Source organism: Octopus bimaculoides, chromosome 12, assembly GCF_046866305.1.
Source record: "Octopus bimaculoides isolate indiv1 chromosome 12, ASM4686630v1, whole genome shotgun sequence".
NCBI classification, from domain to species: domain Eukaryota; kingdom Metazoa; phylum Mollusca; class Cephalopoda; order Octopoda; family Octopodidae; genus Octopus; species Octopus bimaculoides.
In genome coordinates, this window is record NC_142939.1 from 50771832 (window position 1) to 50789790 (window position 17959).

At 36.9% G+C, this 17959-nt stretch overlaps 1 protein-coding gene across 1 annotated transcript; it reads right to left on the bottom strand.

Annotated features, from left to right (window-relative positions):
* Positions 1-377: 377 nt before the first annotated feature.
* On the bottom strand, positions 378-17647 carry LOC106873721 (mortality factor 4-like protein 1). Its single transcript, XM_014921197.3, has 13 exons — positions 17513-17647; positions 16349-16395; positions 14267-14334; positions 12376-12462; positions 11485-11570; positions 10516-10631; positions 8483-8737; positions 7773-7874; positions 6919-7004; positions 6218-6317; positions 4682-4751; positions 3036-3120; positions 378-805 (listed from the first exon to the last, which is right to left on the bottom strand). The coding sequence occupies exons 1-13, from the start codon at positions 17538-17540 to the stop codon at positions 721-723; spliced, it is 1215 nt and encodes a 404-aa protein (XP_014776683.1). The 5' UTR covers positions 17541-17647; the 3' UTR covers positions 378-720.
* Positions 17648-17959: the final 312 nt, after the last annotated feature.

The window sequence follows — 17959 nt, forward strand, 5'->3', positions numbered from 1 at the left end:
TCCACTATTAATAGCCTTGTGGGGACCAATGCCTTCTGAGTGGATTTGGTAGACAACCAAAGCCTTGTAAATGAATTTAGTAAATGGAAACTGAAAGAAGATTGCTCTCTGTCTCCGTCTCTCCTAGACTTAATATCAAGCAATAGTTGTAAATGAGCATCACTGTCATACAAGCAGTGTCCTTCATTTCCAGGTTTGTCCAGCCATGGAAAAATATTAACTTGCTTGGAAATGGGTGGAAGTTGGCAACAGGAAGGGCATCTGGTTGAAGAAAATCTGCCTCAATGAATTCTCTTTGACTCATGCAAGCATGGAAAAGTGGATATTGAAACAAATGATAATGAAAGAAAATAAAAATAAAAACTAAACAGAGTAGCTTTGTTAGTAAACAGGTCTTTAATTAATTACAATATCAAAGAATGGTCAGAAGAGTGATGGAAAGAACTCTGGAAGATGAAAATGATTATTTACAAATGCTTGCAGAATCTGACTTGTTTTATGGAACACCTTTACAACAACAACAACAACAAAAAAACACTTTTTGGTAACAGTTTTGCTCTCTTGGCAATATCTGTCTCTCTCTTTCCTTCACATACACACACATACACACTCCCTATTCCTCGCTTGCTCATTTGTAAAGACACTTTCTTTCTCTCTCTCTCTCTCTCTCGCACACACACACACAGAGTCTGTGTGGTAGAGAACAGTGGAATTCCTGGTTTATATAGCTTTCCTGTGATATTCAGGTGATGCCACGATGTAATCAGAGAGACTGAATAATGATGAGGTGTTCTTTTGGAGAAATCTGAAAGAAACGGACAAAATAGAACTCCATGAAGACAGACTTAAAGACAGAGGCAGTGGAATGAAGGGGAAAATAGGTAGACATAGGGAAATGGTCAGATAAAGTCAAACAAAGAAATACATACCAAAATGGACAGACAGTAGGTATCGAAATATCGACAAACTGATAATTAGACAGACAAAGACCCAGGTAGAAAGACTGATTTGGGTAATTAGACAGATGAAAGATCAGAGAGAGAGAGAGAAAGAGAAAGAGAGAGGTGGTGTTCAGGATAAGGGGTGGATAGACTGACAGATGGAAACAGTAAGAGATAGCTGGAGTGAAGCACTAACAGACAGGCAGGTAAGGAGACAGATAGACATACAAATAAACAGATAGGTGAAAGGGAAGACAGACAGACAGGTGCTTAAGAAAACAGATATACTGGCATAAAAGAAGGTTAAAGGGCAGATAGATAAATAGGTGGGTAAGATGATGGGCAGGTAGACACATAAGTGAGAGGGAAAGGTGACAGATAGACAGGTAGGTGAGAGGGAAGAGAGACAGATACACAGGTAGGTGAGAGTAGATAGAGAGGTCAGTGAGAGAACAGACATACATACATACAAGGTGAGAGAGCATATAAATAGATGCACAGGTGGGAAAGAAGACAGATAGATCAATAGCCAGGTAGGTGAGAAGTTAAAGAATTAGATACACCGACAGGTAAGGTGAGAAGACAGATTGGAAGGTAAGCAAAAAGATAAATTTAAAATATCATAATATGGACAAATAATGGAACTAAAGACAATTTTAACCCCCCCCCCCACAAAAAAAAATACATAAAGAAACAAAAAAAAAATAATAAAATCACCACCGCCACCATTATTATTATTACTATCAAGTGCAGTGTTCGGTACATGATGTAATGCCAGTTTGACCTTTACAGAAAATCAAAGCAGATAAAATAGAAGTAGACATCAGAAGAACTCTGACCCTTTCCCCTCTCCTCACCTCTCTCTCTTTGTGTCCCAAGCTGCCACATATCACTGTGAGAGTGTATGAAACTTCCTTCTTGCCACCTCCTCTGTCCACCACCACAACTACCTGACAATGGAAATCCAATGAAATCTGTTCAAAGATTCCTCCATCACCATCCCACCTCGACCCCATGGTATCAGTATTAGCTCATACTTAGCATTGCAGAGGTTACATGGATATGAAGAAGATAGAGGGAGTCCAGAGAGATTAGGGTGGGGTCATTCGAATATATCCTCCACCTCTTAGCACTGGGTCGCTCATTGTTCATTAGCCGTAGGCGTAGGTGTGATTGTTGCCGTTGTTGTTTAGCCCCAGGCCAGGTCTGATCAAGCCGACCTATGATCAAAAGTGATGCAGTGAATGGGTGAAGAGAGCAAGAATATGATAGAATAGTGACAGCACTTGGTAACAAGCCGGGGCAGTTACAGCTCTTCCTGACCGTGTATGAGTGTTTATGAGACAGCGAATATGAGTGTGTGAGAGTATGAGTGTGAGTGAGTGAGTGAGTGAGTGAGTAAGAGTGCTTGTATTTGTGAGAGAGTGCGCTGCTGTGCTGTGTTTGCAAATATGTATATATGGGGGTTTCTAAGTGAATGTGTGTGTGTGTGAGAGAGTGGGTGAGAGTGCTTGAGTGTATTTGCAAATGTGTATACATGTGAAATTCTAAGTGAGTGTGGGAGATATACAGTTTCTGAGTGTGTGTGTGTGCATGCATTTATGTGTCTTTCTGAATGTGTGAGAAAGTGTGTGTAGATGCATATGTGCATGTGTATGTGTGTACGCATGGATCAGCATGTTGCTGTTAGGATTGAGGAGTAACTGATATTTAATACTAAGCTTGCTTCCCAATCTTATGATCTTGGGGTTCAGTCCATCTGTGTGGCACTTAAGGTAAGTGACTTCTGCAACAGATAGCCCTGTAGGAACCAAAGCCTTATGAGTGGATCTGGTAGACAGAAACTGAAAAAAGCCCATTGTGCATATGTGTGCATGTGTTGTTTGTCTCCCACCACTGTTTGGCAACTAGTGCCGATTGGTTTATGTCTCTAACTTGGTGGTTTAATTTAATGAAAATACCAGACTTAGAAAAACAAGTGCTCAGGTCAATTTGTTCAACTAAACACTTCAAGGTGGTGCCCCAGCATGGTCGTGGTCCAATGACTGAAACAAGTAGTAAAAGATAAAAAGCAAACACAAGAGGGATACTCACTGTAGGAAGTCATGAATGTGCAGCATTAATAACTGGATACTCTTCTCATCCAGAGACGTGTAGGTCAACATTCCTCCGATTTTCACTGAAAAACACAACACACCCTTACATCAAGATCACATATAAGATTATAGGGGGTCCACACAACAAAAGTGTAAATTGGGGAGCTACAATAATATTTTAAGGGCCCCTGAAAAAATTTGCTTTGATGTGTGTATTGGTATGTATTGCAAAAAACAGGGTTCTTTTCTATGGCTAGATGCCTTCTTTCTGTAACATATTACATAGTTCAACCTACAATAGTTAATGTGTAAAAAACAAAATAGGAATCTTGAAAGAAGTTTCAATAAAACTAATTTTTAAATATTGAATGGCTGGTGGAGGGCAGAATAAAATAGTAATCCATAGATAAAAAATGAATGAGAACCCTTGAGATTTATCATCATTTAGCATCTGTTTTCCATGCTGGCATGGATTAAATGGTTCAACTATAACTGGTCTAGAGAGCTGCACCAGGCTCCAGTCTGTTTTGGCTTAGTTTCTATGGCTGGATACTTTCCTAACACCAACCATTCCACGAGGTGTATTGGGTGTCTTTTATGTGTCACCAGCGCGGGTACCAATAAGGTGTCACTGGCACAGATGCCTTTAATGTGTCACCAGCGTGGGTGCCTTTAACATGTCCAGTGACTGATGAGTATGTCTGGTCAAGGTTTACATTTTAAGAAGCTAATTAAAATGCCATCACATGTATGGATAATGTTGGTCTAACACTAGTTATTGAGACCTATGCCTGTGAGGGAACTACTATGTGGTTGTTTGACTTGTTAAACACAACAGCCAAATTTCCTTCAAATCCAACTTTTACATTTTAACCCTTTTGATAGGGAATCATCTGAGACTGCCATTTGTTCTTTGAGGAAATAAAACTTTCCTGTTTTAAAGTGAATTAAATTAAAATCTTCCATCAAAATATGTGAATTTATGTTCCAAACATCAGCTTCATAGTGACAAAGTTATTTTACAAAATCCTCCATTATTTCCAAAATTATTTGAAACAAGGGCAGCATATTTCAACAGAAATAAAGCAAACAAAAGTTACCATCCCTTTTGATCCGAACCCACTTGAGACTGTCCCTGATTCTTTGATATAAACTCCTTTTCTTAAAGTGATCTTAATTAAAACATTCCAACACAGTTTCATGTTGGGCTGGCAGAATCATTAGCAAAGCGGGTGAAATACTTAGCAGCATTTCATCCATCTTCACATTCTGAGTTCAAATTCCGAGGTTGACTTAGCATTTCATCCTTTCGGGGTCGATAAAATAAGTACCAGTTGAGTATTGAGGTCAATGTAATCGACGTGCTCTCTCTCCCCCAAAATTGCTGGCTTTGTGCCAAAATTTGAAATCAATTAATGTTCTAAACACCAGATTAATAACGACAAAGTTATTTTGCTATATTCTTCATCATTTTCAAAATGAACAGAAACAAACACTGTGTGTTTCTATGTTGTCATGAGCTTCATGGTTCTGTTGCAGTACTGCAACATGCATGAAGAAAAACAGTCTTTGTGAAGAACATATATAGAATGGTCGCCTATAAATCAACAACTTCATGAAACATAGTGAGGAATGGGGTCTTACCAAATAGTCGCAGCAAATGAATCACTCCATAAATGGCTGACATGGGGGTGTCAGGATAGTCAGCTAGAATCTGAACAACAAAAACAAATTTAAAAATATGTGATGGACAATGATTTACCAAGAAGAAAATGAAGGAAGAGATTATTGATGCAGTGAGAAGTACAATTAACTATAAGGATATATTTAGGGCGAGGGACTTGGTTGAAGCATACATTAGGATTAATTAGGAATAAACAACAGGACAAGGATCAGTGACAACACTGTGTAACATGATTTGGGTAGCAACTGTTATCTCTGATTTGCTTACCCCTAAAGAGTATGAAAAATGGCTAATGTTTCCTTCAAACTTTGATTTTTGTTACATTTATGCAAACCTCAAAGAATCCCTCTCAACACATGGCTATGATGCTCCCCCATTATTCCTGCTTGTGATCAGAAATGCACATATTGTCTGCCACTAATGGACATGCTCAAGTGGTTAAGGTCACGCAACTGACAGGCAAATCTGTAGTATTGTGCAGAATATTTGCTATAACGATATTTCTGCATCAGCAACTTGGTACTGAAATGTAATGGAAAATAGGCCAGTTTCAAAACGTTGATATCCCAGTCACAAAAGCAAAATTTGAAGAGAATATTGTTTCCTTGATTTCTAGACAGAGGCAAATAGGAAATAAGACTTACTGATCGAAGACAACAAAAAAAATTGTTACATATTTAAATGCTGTAATTTATACAAGTAATGCAGTTATACAAAACAGGGCTTCTAAAATAAAATTATACGAGGGGGCACAGAAGTTCCTGGCTTTAAGGCCTGGTTGGAGTCCCAGCCTTCAGAGTTATTTTTATAGGGCTTAGAAAAACTGAAGGACCACTGCAATAAGTATGTGAATCTGAGAAGGGAATATGTTGAATAATATCATAATAAACTAATCCGCCTGTATTTTTTTTTTATCCAAAGCCAGGAACTTTTCAGCAACCCCTCATACAGGAATGGCTATGTGGTTAAGTTTGCCTCCACATAATTTTGGGTTCAGTCCCACTGCATGGTACCTCGGGTGGTTGGGAAGCAAGCTTCTTACCACACAGCCACTTTCATGATAAATTTTTAATTATTATGAAATTACCTCTTCGTTGAGTGTACAGACAATTATTTCTACTGTTCTTTTTTTTGTTTTTGTTTTTCTTTCTCTAATCAAGAAGAAACTTTCACTCAATCACTTTTCATAGAAAGCATTCATAGCATTCAGTGAATTATTCTTTAGCTCATTTATCAAAATTTATGCTATTGGCTCATTTAAGTTACTTCCCTTAGCTCATGACTGCACCTGGTTTTCTGATCTAAAATTCAGTGATTTAAAGTGAAAATTATCAAAATATGTTAATTGATATTTCAAATATCAGATTAAAAATGACAAGATAATATTACTAAATTCTCCCTTATTTCCAAAATTAATTGAAGTGAAGGCAGTGTATTTCAACAGAGGAATGGTAACAAAAGAGTTAATGGTGACAAATGTTGGAAATACCACTTACCTCAGCATATTGTGGTCTCTCAAATTTGTATAGTAATTGTGTCCCTAACATAACGTTAAAATATTCCCGGATTCCATGGGTCACTTGCAACAAAGTCTCCCTAAAATTCAGATATGCATTCAGGTGTGAAAAAGGGAAGAAATTTAAGATAATAAAAAAAAAACATTGGATTTTTAAAGAAGATAATTTTTAAGTCAGGCACAAGGACAAAATTTTTTTAGAAAATTATGGGAGGAGAATAATTGCTCTTTATTGCTCTTGCCAAATGCACCCAGTATAACACAATACGAGAGACAAATTAAGAAGAAATTAATTAAATACATTATTGTTATATTTGGAGGAGAAGGGTCATTTTTTTCCCTTGCCAAATAAACACATGCACTATATATTTGTTCTTCACTCGTTTATTACTATTCTCTGAAGAAAGGAGGAAACACATAGGATGAAAAGTTACTGAAGAGGTCACAAGTGTGTGGCAAAAGATTTCCAACCATTGAACATAAAATAAGAACAGCAATAAACAAGCGAAGAACGAATATATAGTGCATGTGTTTATTTGGCAAGAAAAAAATGACCATCCCCAAATACAACAATATCTGTTTCAACACACAATTACACATCAGGAATCTTGCAAAACAAATACATGAACGTAAAAAATTAAATATATTACTGTTTAATTAATGTAGAAAAGTTGAGCTTACTTGGGCATGGTCCCTGTTTTTAGCTTGTAGGCCAGATATTGCTCTAAGATTGAGTCAATTGTGGTTCGAGCAGGTAACGAGACAAGCTAGGGAGAAAAAACGAAAAAAAAGAGAAAAACAAAATACATACAAATCTCATGAGAAAAACCTATCATCAAAGGGGTTCCAACCACGACATGACCATCCTGTCTTTCTAGGTGGTTCCTGAGTGAATTGGAACAATGTGAAATAAAGTGTCTTGCTCAAGAACACAACACACAGACAGGTTCGGGAATGAAACTCACTACATCATGATTGTGAACCTAACATTTTAATCACTGAGCCATGAGACATGCATTATTTTACATTGCACTTGTTAGTAGTGATAGCAAGATTTTAAGAGATTCCCTGCCTATTTAGCTTAAAGTTAACCTCAGCTTTAACTACAAAAACACCTGCGTGATGCCACTTTAAAGTGCCTGTGTGGCGTCACATAAAAGTGACCATGTGGTGTCATGAAAAAGTGCCAGTGCGATGCCATGCAAAAGCACCTATGCAGGGCCATGTAAAAGCACCCATGCGATGCCACATAAAAGCATCCAGCACTCTGTAAAAGAAGGGTATCAAGCAGTAGAAACCATGCCAAATCAGACTACAGTCTGATGCAGCTCCCCAGTTCTGGTCAAACACCATCCAACACATGCCAGCATGGAAAACAGACTAAACTCTTCAAGGCGAGGTTCCAGCATGGTCGCAGTCCAATGACTGATAACAAGTAAAAGAATAAAATAAAAGAATCTGAGACAAAATCCTGGGTATTGTCAGTTTTCAGTCCAAGAGATGTTTTATGATGGAAATGACATTGTCTTCTCTACCTGCTTCTGTCTGGTTATTAAGTCCCAGTCATCAACAAGCCAGGGTTTCAAATCTTCGGGTAGCTTTACTTTTACTTCCATCTTTGATGGGAAATGATCCTCCTGAAGGAATATAAACATAGATATTTTTTTAAAAAAAGGGTAAAGAAAAAAAAAAAGCAGCAAACAGTTTTATATAAAGAGAGAGAGAGAGTGAATAGCTGAATCAGCAAACTGCCAGACAAAATGGTTAAAGACTAGCAAAAATGGTCAAACGCAGAATAAAAGACCTTATGGTGTGGCTGTGTGGTAAGAAGCTTGCTTCCCAATCACATGTGAGTGAATTTGATAAACAGAGACTGAAATAAGTCTGTCAAATAAATATGTGTATGTGTGTTGATCTGTACTCTTGTCTCGATAACATGTGGACTGAGTTTATTAAACACAGAACCTAAGGTCACAGAAGAAATACTGCTAAGCAGTTTTTCTGGCACATTAAGGATTCCACCAGCTCACAGTCTTATTAAAAGGAATAATAATGACAGTGATGATGATGATAAATAATTAAGTCAAACATTACAATATATATATATACCAGTAATTAACCAGGGATGAAACATGTTTAGTTAAAAGAACAAAAGTCAAAGAAACCCATATAGAAAAGATTGTGTATCAAAAATTTAGGAAGTTAGAAATAACATTTATCCTGTTATTGGATCCATAGAAGTTACCTTTTCTGTAATACTGATTTCTCGGATCTGTGTGTGGATTTGGCATGGTTTGCTGTCTTTCTCCACATTTGTACTGTTGCTTATTTCTGAATGGTCCGATTCATTAGGGGAGTCCACCTCTTTTCTACCTTTACCCCGACCACGCTTCTGCAGGCTCCAATCACTGGTGTTCACTTTGTTGTCTTCAGATGCAGACTTTCGTACTTTATCAGATGCTTTCCAAGCAGCTCTTCGGGTTGTTGATTCTTCTTTTTCCTATTAATTATTAATAATAATAATAATAATAATAATATTTCCCTAAAAGAAATGGAGAAACTTTTAAAATACAAAGACCTGGAAATAGAGGTAAGTCGAATGTGGAATCTAAAAACAGAAACAATTCCTATCATAGTAGGTGCCTTAGGTATAATAAAAAAAATATTCAGACAAATACATAACAAAAACACCAAGACTTATAAATATATATAGCATACAGAAAATTGCACTACTGGGTACTGCACACATCCTACGCAAAACACTTTCAATACAGTAACCATAAGAGCATCACAGCAAACCACAGCACATACCCAAGGCACACAGAGCTGTGCTCGGTAGTGAAGTGAAAGCACGTTATAAAACTAAAACTACTGAATAATAATCCTTTCTACTATAGGCACAATGCCTGAAATTTTGGGGGAGAGGAATTAGATTACATTGACATCAGTGGTGCTTATTTCATCAACCCCCGAAAGGATGAAAGGCAAAGCTGACCTTGGCAGAATTTGAACTCAGAACACAAAGAATATATGCTGCTAAGCATTTTGCCTGGCATGTTAACGATTCTGCCAGCTTGCGACCTTAATAATAATTCTTTCTAATTTTGGCACATGACCAGCAATTTTGAGGAGAGGAGGCAAGTCAATTACATTTACCCCAGTATTTAACTAGTACTTCATTTCACTGACCCTGGAAGAATGAAAGGCAAAGCAAAGTCAACCTAAGTGGAATTTGAACCCAGAATGCGAAGAGCCTGAAGAAATACTGCTAACAATTTTGTCTGACATGGTAATGATTCTGCCAGCTTGTTGCCTTGGACAGTAATAACTTGCTCAACTCACACCAGCAAGGAAAGCAAATGTAAAATGATCATGAATTCCAAATTAAGTTGGTAAATGAGAAACAATTCTCAGAACTACCATTCCAAAACTCATTACAGCTTAGTTCAATCTAAATGTATTAGTTTTGTTGGTTGTTTCAAAGAAATTTATTTTCATCTGTTTCATATTCTCATTGAACCATGGAATTCTCACAGAATAACCATTAACCAATCTCTTTCCATTCATGAGTTTTCTTATTTAACCAGAATGACTGAAAACTATACAGGCATACATCAACTCATGTCGTTTCAAGTTGCATCTTTTTCAAATTAATGTTTTTTTTTTTAAAGAAATTAATAGAAAAAAAAAAACCTTCAATTTCAGTTTACATCAGTTTAGGGGAACATATTTAAAAGCATAGAAATTTCAGAAAACACTTAAAAATCAAATAAAATACATCTGAAAATATGAACGAACCATTTATTAAAAGTGATATAAAGTAATAAATCTTTAAAAATGTTTTTTTGTGTTATGATGATTTTTGAGTGAAGTTGCATGTCTTGGAACCATTTACCAATGGAAGCTGAGATATGCCTTTATGTGGCACTGTCAGTTAAGAGGGTTCCAGTTGATCTGACCAATGGAACAGCTTGCTTGTGAAATTAATATGCAAGTGGCTGAACACTCTCCAGACACATGTACCCTTAATGTACTCCACAAGGAAATTCAGTGTCCACAGAATGTAACAAGGCTGGCTCTTAGAATTACACAGGTAAAACTCATTCTTACCAGCTGAGTGGACTGGAGCAATGCAAAATAAAGCGTCTTGCTCGAGGGCACAATATGCAGCCGGGATGCGTACTTTCACACATAGCTTATATGTACCTGTGTAAGGAACATGAAATAAAAACGCTTCTGTTTAATAAAAGTAAGAACTCAAAGAACATGTTAACTTACCGATTCCACATTGGAGTCTAGTTTTGCCTTCTTTCGCTTTAAGTCTGCACTTGTTGTCTGTGTTGAGGCTGCACTTGAAGACGCACTACTGTTGCTGTCGGTGGCTGATGATTGGGCTAAAATGGGAAATCCATCCAACACAGCTTCATTATCAAATATTTCATACAGCCACAGGGATAGTGCAGAAAATTAGCAATCAACTGAACTTGGTTACAATATATTTACCAGTAATTAACCACGAATGAAATGTGCTTAGTTAAAACTGGTTCTCAACAATTTTTCACCTATGGGCCTCTTTGATTATTATTTTACGCTAGTAGCTCCCCATAGCCATTTGATGTTTTAGAAACTAGTTTTATAGATATTTCTTACAAAGTTTCTATTTTGTTTTTCACATGTTTATTTGCATATGTTAGCAAGAAACATGTTAAACTATGTTAAGTGTTAGATAAAGAAACCTGGCTGTTACTTGCAATAAATATATCTAAAGCAAAGTTTTTTCATGGACCCTTAGAATAATACTGTGGATCCCCAAATTACTATTTTGCAAAATCTTATACAAACCTTGGTTGAGAACCACTGAGTTAAAAGAACAGGAAGCTAGAAATAACATTTTCTATTGAAATTGGGATCGCATTGTACCTGCACATTACCAAACTACAATCAACACAACATATTTTAATATCTGCACTGTACCTTCACACATATACTAACTCATAGACTGCACCACCACCACACAACAGACTCAGCTACACTGCACCCCCACACAATGTAATGGGGTGTATTACATGGTACCCAGATTAGACTGAATTAAGATAGAGCAGGACACTGGAGACGTAGATTGTTTCTGGATGTTTGATTGGCAATCTTTATGCTGTAACAAGTCAACTAGGGATTGGCTGGGAATAAAGAACAACAACAACAACTATAACCGTGCAATAACAAGAACAACAACATGCGTACACCTACGTGCTTTAGGCTTTGATGACTTCTCTCCTGGCAGTGATGATTTATCTTTTTCTACTTTCTTGACAGCTTTAGTTTTCCGAGAGCCTCTACAATGGAACATCGATAGTCATGGTTACAAGATTTAATGAAGGACAACGTATGTGGTTGGGGTACATAAATACGTAAGAGTGCAGATGCCTTGTTGATAATTTGTGTGCTTGTATGAGAATGGATGCGAGAATGTGTTAACAGATGTGTATGAGAGGATACATTTACTTGTGATCATCATCATCATCATTTAGCATCTGCATTCCATACTGGCATGGGTTAGACAGTTTGACTGAAACTGCTAAGCTGGAGAGCTGCACCAGGTTCCAATCTGATTCGGCATGGTCTCTACAGCTGGATACCCTTCCTAACACCAGCCAAGAGTGTGATGGGTGCTCTTTACGTGCCACTGGCATGGGTGCCAGTTACATGACACCAGATGGTTAGAGATGGGGATAGAGGTAAATGTGGTGAACGGGACAGTGGTGGTAGTATGGTCCATGGTAAATATCAGTATAAAGAAGGGAACTGAAAGGTATAGAAGAGGGTGATAAGTAGCAGGGCAATAAGCCTGTGTATAAATATGAAAATAGTGTGATATGTGCACAGGGCAGGGGGGGGATGGGGTCAGTGAGAGAGAGATGTACAGTGACAGAGATGGATGTCAGAGATATATAGGGGTAGCTATAGTGACTAAAGACCAGAGTAACTGTCTATGGTAAATACACGATGGTGTTGAGAATGATAACAGATAGAGTGAAAAGATGATAAAGTAAATTCTGCAACGTGTGACATAGTTCAAGTTAAAAGAATTGTTGAAAAGAGATAAGAAAAAAACAATACTGAAGTTAAAATATATCTCACGCGTGAGCTTTCTGTAGTTCTTTTTGCTTCTGTAAACCAGCGTCGTTAAACTTCAAAACTCTACACTCAGGCACCCATTCATCCCAGCTAGAAGATATAAAAATAAACAAGCATAAAGCAAAATATAAAAGATTCATTAATTCTGCAATGACTTTCCATTGTGGATATTTTTTATGAAATGATGTCAGAAAGAATACAAAATGTAGACATAAAGAGGATATAAAGAATATATAAAGCCACCACTGTTGATTTAAAGTCCAGTTTCCCATGCTTATACGAGGCAGAGTCATTTCCATAATGCATTTTCATTAACTGCATCAATTGGCTACTCCTCACCAAAACATACGCACATGTATATACATATATATATATATGCACACACACACACACACATATATATGTATATATAAGAATATATATAAAGGAGGCCACTAGCTGGACTGCTAATGTGCTAGAAGAAGATCACATGTCATGTGTCTACTAAGACCGAATAATTCTCAAAGGGAATTCCCTTTGAGAATTATTTGGTCTTAGTAGACACATGACATGTGATCTTCTTCTAGCACATTAGCAGTCCACCTAGTGGCCTCCTTTATATATATTTTTATATATACATATACAATAATCCTTTGTGATCTCAGATATTTTTTCTGAATCTCCCTGATTCTTTTAATGTGCTTGTTCCCTGGTATTAAATTGATATTAATTAATATCCAATTTTTTTACCCTATTGTTTAATCTTTATATTCCTCCGTTTTCCCATTCTTTGAACTTTCCGTCTTTCCGACGAAGGGCTCCGCCCGAAACGTCATACTCTCTCTCTTTCCTTTCCCGAGCGTCCAATAACACTATCCGTATCACGTCCTCACTTTGTTGTTTTTTTGTGTTTTTTTTTTAAACTATATATATATATATATATATGCGCAGGATGAGAGAGGCAGCTGAAAGCGCCTTTTGTTGGCTTTGGAGCAAGAGAGAAGAGTTAAGCTGGAAGCAAGGAGGAGGTGAGGAGTAGTGATTTGGCCACCTCTACTGACCCACCAACGAGACAGTGTTACGGTTCAGGATCGAAACACTCAATGAATGTTAAGATATTGTCTGATGACATCAGTTCCTCCTGGCCAAAGCTCCATTCACTTTGGTAAGAGGAAAAAAAAGCACCTCCTTCAAAGTGTTATTTAACATCATCATTTAACGTCCATTGTCCATGCTGGTATGGGTTGGACTAACATATATATTGTCAATTCAAATAAAAAAAACAAACAAACATGAGGATGTGCACAACCAATGTATTAGCTTGACATTTGGTGAAAGAAGAGTGTTTGACATTTCAAGCATAGCTCTTCGTCGGAAAGGAGAAAGGGAAAAGTCCAAGGATAAAAAAGAAACAGCCAATGGTAAACATCTAGTTACATTGCTGACACAAATGCATGTATATTGCATTATTTTTATGCTAGCATAGATGGCAATTTTTGACAGGATCCAATGGATCAGAGGTGCAGGATTTGTTCCAGTGTCACAGTTTTGGCATGATTTCTATGGGTGGATGCCCTTCCTAATGCCAACCCTTTTACAGAGTACATTGGGTGCATTTTTCATGGCACCAGCACTAGTGAGGTTTTCTTGCATATGACAGGCTTCCACACACCTAAATTTTATTCACAAAGAAGGTACTAAGGCTATTATAACAGATGAGACTGTGTACAAAGTGCCACACAGAGGGACCTAACTCAGAGCCATACCCTCGCAAAGGAAACCTCTCATATATGGCCATGCTACCTGCACTGGAAAATAAAAGAAAGACACTAAAAGCTTGTCCTCAATGAAAACAGGATTGTAAAAGAAATAAAGGGGAAAAAAATGGAATTGTTTGAATAAAAGAAGAACTCACTTCTTATTCCATCCATTGTAATGAATGAAATATCGGATAATTTTCTCTTTAACATCGTATTTGACACACTGAAAGACAGAGAGAGTGTAATTTAATTGCAGTCAATTAGATGAAAGATTTTGGTACAAACCACATACAGATAGGCAAAGGGAAACAGATATAATTAGAGGTAGACAGATCAATAAATATACCAATATATATATATATATATATATATATATATATGGTGAGAAAATAGATAATTAGAGAGAGATCAATAGATCTGCAGAGAAAGAGAGAGACAGACCATTAGAGATGTCAATAGATAGATATGTTGAGAAACAGATAGACAGATCAATAGATATACCAACAGACAGATAAATAGATAGACCCCCATACATATATGGAAGGATAATAAACAGATAGGCGGATGAATAGATAGTCACATTGAAAGTTAAATAGGCAGACGGACAGATAGATATATATAGAGAGGGGGAGAGAGAAAGGTAGACAGGCAAGCAGATTGAAAAATAGAGACATCTTTTACTTGTTTGAGTCGGGAAGAACTTTTAGTCAGATCATTTGGTCCCTGTACTTATTTTTTAAAGCCTGATGCTTATTCTATCAGTCTCTTTTGCCGAACCACTAAGTTACTGGGGCATAAACACATCAACACTGGTTGTCAAGCAGTGCTGGGAGACAAACAAAGATACAAAAACACACACACATATATATATATATATATATTAATATCATCATCATCCTCATTTAACATCTGTTTTCCATGCTGGCATGGGTTGGAGAGTTTGTCAGGGGCTGGCTAGGCAGAAGACTGCACTAGGCTTCACTATGGATGCCCTTCCTAACACCAACCTCCTCAAGGAGTGGACTTATATATAAAATAGGCTTCTTTCAGTTTCCATCTACCAAATCCATTCACAAGGATTTGCTTAGTGGCATTTCTTCAAACTTTATATTCCGAATTCAAATGCCGCCACGGTCGACTTTGCCTTTCATCCTGGTGATGTTGTAAAACAAGTACCAGTTGAACACTGGGGTCGATGTAATCAACTTAGCTCTACCCCAAAATTTCTGGCCTTGTATCAAAATTTCAAGATAATTTATGTTCCAAACATCAGCTTAATAAGGAGAAAGTTATTTTATTAAATACTTGTTTTCATAAGTAATTCAAACAAGGGCAGTGTATTTCATTAGGAATATTACAACAAAAGGGTTAAGGCTGATTACTTAACATACTAACATCCAGACCCCAAAAACTTTCTATGTCAACCCAATGAGTGGACTAAGCACAATCTCAGTTGACTTGCTACACAATAACAAGCAAGTTTTCATCAAATGAAATCCTACCAGCTTCTAAATAAATGAATAAACAAAAGAAAGGAGCATACAACAGAGTGTAATCTGAGATACTGCACAAGGTCAGAGTAATAGTCGTAATGATAGTCCTCCTTCAATTGTGCTGGTCAGAGAGTGAACAGCAAAAATAGATCTTAAAGATAACACAGAAGAGAAACAAAACCAAGAATTATATGAGGGGGGTGCTGAAAAGTTTCTGACTTTCAGGGTATTGCGAAAGGCCTGGTTGGAGGCCCGATCTTCTGAGTTCTTTTACACAGCTTAGCAAAAATGATAGACCACTGCAATAAGTGTGTGAAAGTGAGAGGGGAATGTGCTGAATAAAATCATAATTAACTGATCCTCCTGTATTTTCTTTTACCTAAAGCCAGGAACTTTTCAGTATCCTTTTGTATGCATACCATATTTCCCAGAATACAAGTTGAATTCTTCAGACCAAAATATACAGCCAAAAAAAATATAGGTTGACTTATACACCACGACAACTTTAGGGGATCGAATATTCCATGTGAAATGCAGCACGATTTGGAAAGACAGTGATGCTGTTTGAATGTTCACAGTATATACTGTGCTAACTTGTATGCCAGAAATTACGGTATACTAAAACATGAAAAGGAAACATCAAGCTAGACAAGAAGAAAATTATATGACGCAGCAAAAGAATAAATTAGACATTAAGTGAAGATTAATTATATTATAGAGCAAGAGAAAATTTGATGAACTTACTTTGGCTTCATATAATAATGGTCCATGAAAACACAGAACACGCTCTCCTGAAAAGGGAAATAGTTTTGAGACTGAGCATGAAAGTTGAATAATAATAATAATAATAATAATAAAAATAATAATAATCCTTTCTACTAAAGACACAAGGCCTGAAATTTTGTGTGGAGGCTATTAGTTGATTACATCAACCTCAGTGTTTCACAGGTACTTCATTTATTGACCCCAGTATGGAACTGGTGATGCTCAAACCAGTGAACTGGCTTGAATGAAATAACGACTGGTTATTGATGTTTTCGATATCGCCGTCCGTTTCCATAAAGAGCTCACAACTTTAGGAATTATGTGCAAACAACACTGGTTCCTATCCACGGCAAGTTTATTTGTTGCGCGAAACGTAATATTGCATCTGGCTAGATTCTTAAATTCCCAAATGCATGCCTTTTTTAAAGCTCCTCCGACGCAATGTTTATTTCGGAAGGATGAAAAGGCGGAATACATATTCGGAATGCCTGTCACTCCATCGATGGAAACTAAAATGAAACTAAAATAAGCTACAATCACCATTTATGTATTTTCAAGCCATCCTCAACAGTATGACATGCCGCATATTGAAGATAGACGAACCAGACTTAAAGAGCCAACAACGTTGTTTAACCTGCTAGAAAAATGGAATAGCAGCCGAATCTCATTCAAACTGCACCCTACTGTCTTAAAGAAAAGAAGGATGATTTGAAAAGAAACTACTGGATAATGACGGTTGAGAAAATTTTGACCATAGAACTGGCCTGGAACTAAACAACAACCGCTTTTTGAATAGTCAGTCTGTCAGGCTTGTTTCGATGGAAGCGGCGAAGAGGGCGGAGGAAGACATCAAGCTTCAAATGTTGACAACAATGGAAGTCCAGGCGGTTGCAATGGACAAAGAAAAAAAAAGTTTTGTTCTAATTATTCGTTCGTTTAAGCACCTTGTTGTCAATGATAATAACTATTACGTTGGGAGCAACATATACGGATTGTGTAAACTAAAAATATACACATGTGTTGCGAGAAAACCGAGAGTGAAAAAAAAAACAACAAGAATTAATATTATGAGAATAACCGACCACGCTGTTTCGCTCTTTCAACTTAAAGCTCGATAATTGTACAAATTACAAGTATACTCACCCTCAACAAATTTCATCTTAGGAGCCATCTTTCTTGTTTTTAAATAAACATAGGCTAAGACGAAAATAAAAAGACAAACTTCAGTGTTAATCACATAATTATTTCATTGGTATCAACGTGAAAACGACTGTGTGTGAAACGTCATGGCTGCGAGGAAAACGAAATTAGGTGACGTCACTGGTCTATGATAGTTTCTTATTAGCATTTCGTATTTTCATTCTCTGTAGATACTTTTCAATTATCATAAATCATTAACAGAGTTGTTGTATTGATGCTTTAGAAAAATATGAGTAGAATATATATGTATATAAAAGAATATAGAAAATTGAATGTTTCTTTGTTTGAAGGGTTTAGCGACGTGGCTTTTCTTCGTTTCGTTTTTGTTGTATTTATTGTGAGATAATTAGATTTTGGAGGCACTGTTCTCTTCCGCTATGTTAGTGTTTA